The sequence below is a fragment of the Metopolophium dirhodum genome, chromosome 3 (genome assembly GCF_019925205.1).
Source record: "Metopolophium dirhodum isolate CAU chromosome 3, ASM1992520v1, whole genome shotgun sequence".
In the NCBI taxonomy this organism is placed as follows: Eukaryota; Metazoa; Arthropoda; class Insecta; order Hemiptera; family Aphididae; genus Metopolophium; species Metopolophium dirhodum.
The window spans coordinates 40,555,218-40,565,632 of record NC_083562.1 but is presented as its reverse complement, the minus strand read 5'-3'; the positions used below and the strand labels follow the sequence as shown (position 1 = coordinate 40,565,632).

General features: G+C 27.6%; 2 protein-coding genes across 3 annotated transcripts; one reads left to right on the top strand and one right to left on the bottom strand.

The window, feature by feature from the left end:
• The first annotated feature begins 518 nt into the window (after positions 1-518).
• LOC132941700 (TNF receptor-associated factor 6-like) lies at positions 519-4,855 on the top strand. 2 transcript variants are annotated; one of them, XM_061009852.1, is made up of 7 exons: positions 519-903; positions 2,109-2,236; positions 2,955-3,141; positions 3,369-3,485; positions 3,550-3,680; positions 4,022-4,321; positions 4,378-4,855. In XM_061009852.1, exons 2-7 carry the CDS (start codon positions 2,118-2,120, stop codon positions 4,730-4,732), a joined length of 1,209 nt encoding a protein of 402 aa, XP_060865835.1. In that variant the 5' UTR covers positions 519-903; positions 2,109-2,117; the 3' UTR covers positions 4,733-4,855. The 2 variants fall into 2 exon arrangements, with proteins under 2 accessions (XP_060865835.1, XP_060865836.1); XM_061009853.1 differs by lacking the exon at positions 519-903 and adding an exon at positions 991-1,762.
• LOC132941698 (phosphatidylinositol N-acetylglucosaminyltransferase subunit A) lies at positions 4,791-8,965 on the bottom strand. The gene is made up of 11 exons (XM_061009850.1): positions 8,461-8,965; positions 7,094-7,250; positions 6,849-7,028; positions 6,665-6,783; positions 6,488-6,603; positions 6,328-6,419; positions 6,053-6,258; positions 5,890-5,975; positions 5,166-5,349; positions 5,012-5,102; positions 4,791-4,949 (listed from the first exon to the last, which is right to left on the bottom strand). The coding sequence occupies exons 1-11, from the start codon at positions 8,493-8,495 to the stop codon at positions 4,875-4,877; spliced, it is 1,341 nt and encodes a 446-aa protein (XP_060865833.1). The 5' UTR covers positions 8,496-8,965; the 3' UTR covers positions 4,791-4,874.
• Between the last annotated feature and the right edge of the window lie 1,450 nt (positions 8,966-10,415).

The following is a 10,415-nucleotide window of genomic DNA, read 5'->3' as shown; positions in this document are numbered from 1 at the left end:
CCTCCCGCCACCGGAGCCATATAGGTACATATTATGCAATATGCGATGTTTTTGGCAAAATATAATTCTAACTATGCTCACAGATTATAGCATAAATCCGTGCTATTGTATTATTAATAGAAAATAAATAACTTATAATAATAGTAATAGAAATTCTGTAGTTATAATGTCTGAATATATTGTATTTTACTGTTTGTAGTACAATAGTATAAATGAATATTTATTTAATATTTTGATTATATTTAATTATTTAAAGAACAAAAAATATTTAAAACATAGGGAAGCGGGGTTATAAAAATCTATTGGGATATTTAAATGTGAACGCTTTATTAATACGCAGAATTAAATATGAAATAAATATAATAGGTATTACTTTTTATAATTTTATATTTAATAATATAGTTAAGATCATTTAAAGGGACTTTTAGGTTTTTACGTTGTCGCACATGATTCCTCCTAAAATCGATATCTAGGTTATACACGGAATAGATTAAATAGTATCGCGTCAAACTCAACGATTTACGATACTACGAATTTGATAAAACTATTATTTTTTTTATAAAAATTACGTACCTATATAATATATTATTAATATTATTCTACTAATATAGTTCTAAAACCGTACTACCTTGGTAAATGATGATTACGTCTCAAAATCTTGCGGTGACGCTTTTCTTGTTTTCACCAATAATATTATTACGTTGTTGTCATTTTTCAATTGTTTATTAATTATAATCTACTTTATAATGTAAATATTACTCGTTGTGATAGTTGTTATTAGTTTATTACTTATTATTCTTATTATTATTGTAATAAATAACCACCGTGTCCACTGAACCTGAGTCTAATGTTGTACTGTAGTTGAAGTTCACCACGTAGTACGTTTAGTTTTTGTTGACATTGGTATGTATTTACATAATCTACTTTCCAAGTAACAGTGCAATACTATAATAATTATTGACAGTTATTTATGCAATCGTACTCATAACATATTATTTGCTATGCAAATTATGTTTTATTTTTTTAATACTTATTTACACTTAAATGCCAATAAAATTACGTTTTGAATTATGTATTGATATAAGATCAACAGGTCACTATTGTCAAAAGACACTTAATATTCACCTAGGTCTAGCTTATAGGTATTTGGTTAATTGTATTATTTGTATGTAATTCATATTACGGTCACATATATTTTACCATCTAAAACTTAGATTTTTAAATCTTGCAATTTTAATATTATTGTTACATTTACCAACATTTGAATTTATTACCCTAATAACCAATTTTCAACTAAAGTTCCAAAATATTTAGGATTTTAACTTAACCTCGTACTTAATTGTTATTGGACACTGAAAAATATCTATTACAATATCAAAGTTATTCCATAGTATTCAAAAAATATTTGATAAATCCAATATTAGTTTTTTTTTTACCTAACATAATTATTGTATTAGGTGATCTGTTACAAAAAGTTAAAAATAGGCTTAGTTGATATTTCTTTTAAGTACACAGGAAACAGAGTGAAGAGACCTCCCAGTGGAGGTACTTCATCAATAGATAGTTAATATCTAGGTGATTATTATAACTAACTCATGCACTTACAATTACATTTTTTTTATTTTTTTTTTACATAATTTTTCATAACATCTAATGAATTATATACTCATGTGAGCAGGTCACAACACCCCACTGTCTTATTAATCTCTTGTTGGGATAAATCCAATACTAGTAAATCACAAATATCCGATGCTTGGTTTTGGTAAGTGTTAAGCACTCATAAAAAAATTAAATTATTCTTCAATTTGTTGTAGCACAATTAAAATATAATATATTAGGCAGGTATCAAAGAATCTAAATATAAAATTTATTTTTATACTTAGGACACAGATTTTGGAAATTGTATATATTTTTCTTCTAGATGTTGATGCATAATATTATGTTGTGTTATTCAATATATTACATTAAAAAATACTTTCGACATTTTCATTTTTTATATATACCTTTACGTTAAAGAATATTATGTGTGTTTAATGTTTTTAACAATATAATATGTATTTTGATAAATATTTTATGATAGGTATTTATTTACATTGTCATTTTTACAGATAAAAAAAATGCTGTCATTAATAGATCCTCGTTTTGAATGTTCTATTTGCCTTAACTGTCTAAAGGATCCAATGCTGACAAGATGTGGACATCGATTTTGTTCCGAGTGTATAAGAGCATGGCTTAAGTAAGTTAAAACAAATGATATTTAACATATTATTATGTTTTTATTTATTTAGCTCTTATATTAAGTATCATAATGTATTTAAATATTGTATTATATTAATTTCTAAAACTTCTGCAACGTCTTGTGTTACTGAGTACTGACATACTATATAATAAGGACAGTTGGACAGTTGTTCATAGCTAATTGCTTTTTTACGCGGATAACCAGCAGGTATAGACAATGTTCTACTCCTTCATGAGTCATGATGATTAACAATTTGATAAAAATGTATAAAAAGTATTCCTTGCACTGAGCAAAGCAAAACAATTAATTATTTCTAACTCCACTCTCCAGTCATAGTGTCAACAGTCAATGACAACTATTGGAACAAAAGAGAGTGAAAATAATTTAGTTTTGTTATGACTAGGTGTAATAATAATTTAAATTAGGTAATCTTTGGGTAGTGGAAACATTGGCCAGTATGTTGAATACAAATTGCCATTATTTCCTAATATGACTATCCAATTGGTACGGTGATTACAGACACTGGAGAGGTTGTGATAGTGGTGGTGGTGTTGTTGTCTTTCAGTGGCATAATTATTGCATAATCATCACTTAATTAAAATATGCACTTACAGTTTTTGTTACGTTACAAAGAATGATTTTATGAATTCATAGGTAACATAAAATATTAACTGTATACATTACCTATATGATATCAAAATTATTTTTGTTTTAGGCGTAAAAGTCAAATTTGTCCAATTGATTTATTACCCCTGACTATAGAAGGTTTATTTCCCGATAACTACACAAAACGAGAAATAGATGAGCAAAAAGTTGCTTGTTTAAATACTGGTTGTGATGTAACAATACCATTGTTAGAAGCTGATCAACATTATTCATCATGTGGATTTAATAAAAACCAAGTTAGTTAGTTATAAAAGTTTACATTATTATTATTAATTCATAATTTTCTAGAAGTGTTGACTGCAATTTTTATTTCCTGGAAGTTTTAATTATTAATGCATTATACCCACTTAAAATATCAAATAATTTTGCATATAAACCAACACAGAAAATTGTGAATTATGATTTTTATTCAAATCAAAGGGAAGTTATTAAAATATGTTAATTTGACTGTTGTGAAATACAGATAAATGGACTTGCTGATAATCTCTGCCCATTTCATTTAATTGGATGTAAGGATACAATAAAAGATAAAAATGATTTATCAAACCATCTTGTTATGAGCGTGCATCGTCACGTTACTGTAAGTAAACATGATTAATATTTTATTTAAAATAAAATATTTCTAGTCTTGTGTATATTTCTAGCTACTTACAAAATCTCATATTGATTTCATGAACAAATTTCAAATCAGAGATGGTGCTCGTTCTAAAGCTTTAGAAGCTACACAAATGTGGGATGCGGAAAAAGACCCTAATTCTGAAAAAGCTTTACTTTGGTCAGTTATATATTTATTCTTTAAAACATTATTTTAATTTAAAAAAAAAGCAGAACTATCATTATAAAATGTAAAATAATATTATATCATACATTTTATTTTGATGATAATGATTTATATAATACTCTAACTTTAAATCAAAATTTAATTAACTGTAGGTACCTACTGTTGACATTCTTTCTTTTACTTAAACCAACATAACATAACATAACATTAAGCACAAAAAAAGTTGTTCTCAAATTTAAAATACTATACAACATTAATAAGAGTACTTAACTTAATGTTTCTATATTTTGTCTGCTTTTTATGGTTTAAATTAATTAATTTTTTTTTTTTTACAGTAATTTATATGAAAGAATAGTTGTATTAGAACAAAGTAATATTGAAAAAGATAAAGATATAGAGCGTTTGACTCAAAAAAATGCCATCAAGGATAAAGATATTGAACAACTTAGTCAAATGGTTAATAATTTAATTGTCAAGTTTGATCAATCTCAAAATGCAATATCGTTAATTACATGCAATGGTGTTTATATATGGAGATTTGAAAATTTTATGGAGTCTTTGAAATCAATGAGAGAAAAACCATTACAAACACAATACTATACTCCAGGATTCTATACATCTTCTGCTGGATACAAGTAATTAATTTAAATACAAAATACCTGATGTTTAAAATATTTATTTTCAATTTTAGAGTATGTGGTCGAATAAACATGTCAACAGACAATCGTAATCTTTCTCTATTTATTCACATGATGCGTGGGGATTATGATGATACTTTAATTTGGCCATTTTCTGGTCATATTACACTATCATTAATCCATCCAACAAATCCCATACAGAACATTTGTTTGAAAATGCAATCATCAGCTGAATCTGAAGCATTTAGAAGGTGTTCTTTCGGAAATATTGGTAATGAGGTTCTTTCTTTAAATCCAAGAGCTTTTGGCTATACTGAGTTTGTTGCCATTGATGAAGTTCTTCAAAATGGATTTATTAAAAATGACTCAATTGTGATTAAAATAATTGTTGAATGTAATAACTTTTGATCTCTAAAGTAAAATAATGTTGTAGCAGGCTTATAAAAGTATTATACGTAACTATATCCGTCCATAAATAAGTTTATTTTAGAACTGTTATATTTAAAATAAATTTTATAGAATAAATAACAATTTTACAAAATGTGTACTATTAGTTTTCAAAAACTGGCGAATTAGAATTTACTTGACTATCCTCGATTTTATAATCCTTAGCCAGATCTATATCCTAAAAATATATTTATTTTTTTTAATAACAATATTAAACAAAAATCTATTATCGATTCTTACTGAACGTGGAATCCACCAATCTAGGAGTCTTAGCAATATGTGCATGAATGATACTACCAGTAAAAATGGATATACTCCAGTTGGTATGTAGCTAGAATTTAAATAATATGTTTATAATAAAATAATTTATCAAATTAGCTCTAAGGTATTGTACCTGCGCAATTGTTTTCCTAAACTTTTTGGTGGTTCTAATGAAACCATATTATACACTATCTCTGTTCTTTTGGCAATATTCATCCAGTTATAAAGTGATTGTACTTTTTGATGACATTCAATTGGTGGTACTCCAAGTTCGCTATTTACTTGGTTTATAGCTTTGTATAATCCTTGGAGTATAGCTAAAAGTTTAAATAATTTAAAAAAAAATAGATTTGGTTATTATAACACATACACGTATTTTTAATTTTTTTTAAGAGAGCGTATTCTCTCTGTCTTATAAAAGCATAACATAGCAGATGAAGTTTAGCTCTGTTAGCTTAAAAGTTAGAGTGAATTGACCTCTTATAACATTTAGAAGTATGAAAATTATCTATTGAACTTCATAGGCTTTTTTTTATATTTTAATTTTAAAGTAATTTATGAGTATTTTAAAATTGTTTATGCATTTTAAAGTACTCATAACTTGCTTCAAAATTAAAATCTGAAAAAAACATGAGGTTCACTAGATAATAATCTTAGGTTTAAACTTATAAGAGGTCAATACACATTTTTAAACTAGCAGCGCTAACTGTGATCTGCTGAGCGTACAATTTGTTATGTTATGCGTTAGGTAAAACAGAAAGAATGCATGCGGGTGTAGCGCCTCTTATCAAATTACACTATCTACCTATTTTTATGAATACAAATTCATAACAATCACTAAAATTAATGTGACTTACATGGGACATTAGGTTCAGTTAAAATTATTAGTTCTGGAGGTAATACTTCAGGTATGCCACCTACTCTTGTACTAACAATCTTTAATCTTAAAATAAATAATAAATTATATTATTAATAAAATAAAATATATTATTATTATTGAAAAAAAAAATAAAACCATACCCACAAGATGCAGCTTCAACAATAGCCATACAATATGCTTCTGTTAAGGATGTATTTAAAAATATATGCCCGCGGTTAAGTACATTGCATACTTGTGAATGCTCCAAGCTACCTAATAATGTTACTTGTTCACCAATATTCAAATTGTTACGTATGTCTTCAAGTAATTCACGTTTAGGACCATCACCTCCAATAATAAATTGAACCTATAAAATTAGTTGATTTCATTAGGATTAAGTAAATAGAGTGTATATAATTTAATAAGCAAATCGAACCTTTTGATTTTTCAAGCAAACATCAGCAATAATTTGAGCTAACAAATCAACACCTTTTCTATAAACCAAGCGACTAACCACGACAATTGTTACTGTTAATACAATTAATTAATACATTTCATTAAATATTCTTAACATTCTATTCTAGACAAATAATTACTTTTATTTGTTGTTCTTAATTCCAACTTGGGAACAAATGCTGTTGTATCAACAGCATTCGGTATGACTGAAACTCTATGGTGATTAACGCGAGCTCGTAATACTGTATTTTCCTTACTAAAATATAATAATTTTTAAATTATCTACACTATTTATGCGTAATTAGATTAATAGCTACCCAATATGTGATACACAAATACAGTGATTACAATCAGCTAATGACATTTCTAAAAATTTGTTTGTTATAATAGCTGAAGTGTCAGCAAATCCAAATAGTGAATGGTCTGTGAATACTGTCTAGAAATTAAACATTATTTTTTTGTTAATTATTATTTTACCCATGATTGCTAAATTATTTTTACTTGGATGCCAAGTAAACGACCAATCATCATTGTTTCATGAGCTAAAGTTGAAAATGCTGAATGCCCGTGTATAATAGTTATTTGTTCTCGAACTAAAACATATCTAATCAATGGTAAAGAAGAAACCATTGACGGTAAGACACATTGGTTATAGAATGGTTTGATTGGCAAATAGTACACCTATTGAAATTAATGATTTATTTTTTGTAAAAAGTATCAAAAAGTTTTGACATATTTTAATTTACTTTCAATCCATTTGTCATATAACGTACTCCAACTCTGTCTTGGTATGAATGAGTTAAGACGATAACTTTATATCCTTTCATTAAAAGACATTGTGACAAATTGAATATATGTTCTTCCACACCTCCCATGTTTGGGTAGAAGAAATCTGATGCCATACTAAAATTACATTTTTAGACATTAATATTGAACAACTTTAATAGCTATTGTTCATAAAATTATTATTTTGTGTTTAACACTAAGTCCAGACCTATTAACCATAAGCATTTCTAATGATTTAAAATGTAGCTATAAAACTTTTAGTAGATACATATTAATTTTTAAGTGATTTTCAAAATGTATATGAATTATCTTTTTAGGAACAGGAAAATTACTGATACTGATATTAGATATATAGGTGTAAATTGTGATATTACATTTTGATTTATTATCTAAACATTTTCACCCAGTATTTATTAGCTTTTTAAGTCATAGATAAAAAATTGTATTCATGTCAACCATTCCAAACACATATGTCACTCCTCTGAACAACAGATAGTTCATAACCAACCCGTCACTGGCCATTACTCAGACTAGCTGTTTAGTCAAACAGTAAAATAGCCATATGGAATGAATTGGAGTGAGCTACAGTGATTTTATTTGTTTATTTTGACGCAATGTTAGATGTACAATTTATAAAAGTTATATACCTAGTATAACTAGTAAAAAAGTGTATAAAATGGAGTACTTAAAAGTTTATTTACACAATTACATAAGTGGGATACATTGAATAATAATGCAATATTACAATAAAGTAGCTAAAGAACTTAAATAATTTATTATACTGGGGAAGCATTATGTGTATGGAATGGATTATTACCATACAGTGTGGGATGTGATGAACATAAGCGAGCGCAGAATTTCTGGCAGGGTAGTCATACATATGCACGTAACACATTACACACACAGATTACATATATATATATATATTCATATTCACACCCAAGTTATAATAACTAATTTGGATGGGGTAACCTCATTGAACTACATTCACCATAATAAAAAGTATTTTATGATTGACTATCAATTATTATTGTTGTAATAATATTGAATATTGATGGGGGAAAGTTTGCAGAGTAGTCAAGTGCCTACCATGACTACCCCGTGAACACGCTTATGGGGATGAATGTTATTTCATTGACTAACTGTACAATGGGTGTGCTAGGCTCGGTATGTTTTCATACAATACTATCGGTTGGTATAGAATTAGTCAGTAAGTCATAACCGCTTGCATTTTAATTACAGTGTATATTTTATAATTTCATTTGTGTTGTGAAAAAACACTGTGAAAAATAAATAGTGCATCATGATTTCGAACTCGGTTACATACCAAATTTTGTGTTTCATTTTGAAATGCACACTCATTGACCGTAAGTCGTTGTTCAATAGTTCGGGAGAATCGGAAAAGGATTATGGATATGAAAAATTATAATTCGATTGTAAATAAGAAATAAGAATTTCAGTTTATATTCCGTCTCTGTAGTCTGTACTCTGTGGTAGTAGGTAAGTATTAACTAAATACTAATAAATATGAAATATTTAAATCAAAATATTATTAATGAATATTGAATAATGAGTTTTGACTTTTTGAGTAACAAGAACAAATAATAATGGCGAAATGCCGGAATGAGTTGAATATTGATAGTAGATACATTGTCTAAATTGTCTTATTCCGTGGTAGATAGATAAGATAATATTCTAAATTGCCGAAACCTTGCACACAGATATAGATACTAATTAATTTAATAAATATTAATTGTGGCCTTGCATAATCCATTATTATTGTACACATAACACATCACGAATTAAAACATACTTTAATTCATGTTACACATGAGAAATAAATAAGTACCACGGCTTTAGGGCCCGTCGATCGGTAAAATGGTAAATTCGGCGGTAAATTAGTTACTTAACTGTCCACCGGGCAGAGCTAAGGCCAATTTCTTCCAAAAAGCGCCGGGGTGGCTATAAAAAATAAGTTAAAATAAGTTTTTATAGAACGCTGGCTGTACAGTAAGATTAAAGTGTACCTCATCATTGGACAATATCAAGGCCGTATTCAGGGCAGGACAAGAGAGCATAGGACAGGGGCGAAAATTTCAATACTACTTATGTCTTATAATGTAATATATTTGACACGTAATATTTATAATTAAACGTGAAAAATGTATATTTATTTTAACAAATTATTATAAGTATTTTGATTATTATTAGTTTATACTTTATATTAGGTTCCTTATAAATATGTGTCTATATTATATTATATAAGATCAGTTGAAAAACTTTGTTTTAATCTAGGAAAAACTTAAGCCAAATCACACTATTTAAATGCATAGATCTTGAGAATTGAGACGACAACAAACTACCGATTTAAATAATATAAAAACTATCCGAGTGGCGGTGAGCTCTGATAATAATTAGTCAACTGACGATCATATTATTGTGTAATAATATTATACTAACTACCCATAGTGATTATTACGAATAAATTATAATAATAAGCACGAACTAAGATATAGCTGTATCTTAGTTCGTGATATTAAGTAACAACATTATCAGCTGTATTCTCTCATTTGTTTTTTACAATATTTTAATTTTTAAATGAATTCTGAGCATTTTTAAATATTAATGTTTTACATACTCATAACTCACTTACAAATTAAAATATCGTAAAAACCAACGAGAGAACATAGATAATGTTGTTACTTAAAAATTTGAAAATAGGGCAACAAATTCACTCTAATATAAAAACCGCGGGCACCATAGGCGCAATACTAGGGTTAAAATTCTGGGGGGGGGGGGGCTAACAAAACTATTTATTTAAAATAACTTTTAGGAGGCTTATATCTAAATCAATAAGGGATATTTTTTTTTGGGGGGGAGGGCTAAATCTTAGTCAGGGGGGCTGAGCCTTCCTAGCCCCCCCCCCCCCCCCTAGTTGCGCCAATGGCGGGCACCCTATTGAAACCACGATTTAAGATATTTTAATGTCAAAAAAATACCTAAGTGATTCAACGAAGAGAAAATTAAAGGTTGAGATGACGAAACAAAAAAACTACACGGTAGTTTAGATGGTAAAATAGATTTAGTAAAACCACATATTATAATCGACACGACTCACAAACACACAATCAATTTTTTGTTAGTTAGAAGCCTGTGATAAATTATAAAGAGATATAAATATAATACAATTTTGGATTTCGATAAATGCTTTATCTTAATTACAAAATGATTAATATATTATGATACAAAATGTACTGTAGATATCATACAAAACTATCATAA

Excerpts from the sequence above, each read along its gene's own strand:
- LOC132941700 (XM_061009852.1), top strand. The coding sequence starts at position 2,118 with ATGCTGTCATTAATAGATCCTCGTTTTGAATGTTCTATTTGCCTTAAC. Across the intron at positions 3,142-3,368 it reads GTGGATTTAATAAAAACCAA|ATAAATGGACTTGCTGATAA; the intron begins GTTAGTTAGTTA and ends TGTGAAATACAG. Across the intron at positions 4,322-4,377 it reads ACATCTTCTGCTGGATACAA|AGTATGTGGTCGAATAAACA; the intron begins GTAATTAATTTA and ends TTTCAATTTTAG.
- LOC132941698 (XM_061009850.1), bottom strand. The coding sequence starts at position 8,495 with ATGAGTGTGCATTTCAAAATGAAACACAAAATTTG. Across the intron at positions 7,029-7,093 it reads ATATGACAAATGGATTGAAA|GTGTACTATTTGCCAATCAA; the intron begins GTAAATTAAAAT and ends TAATTTCAATAG. Across the intron at positions 5,103-5,165 it reads TTAGGAAAACAATTGCGCAG|CTACATACCAACTGGAGTAT; the intron begins GTACAATACCTT and ends TTTAAATTCTAG.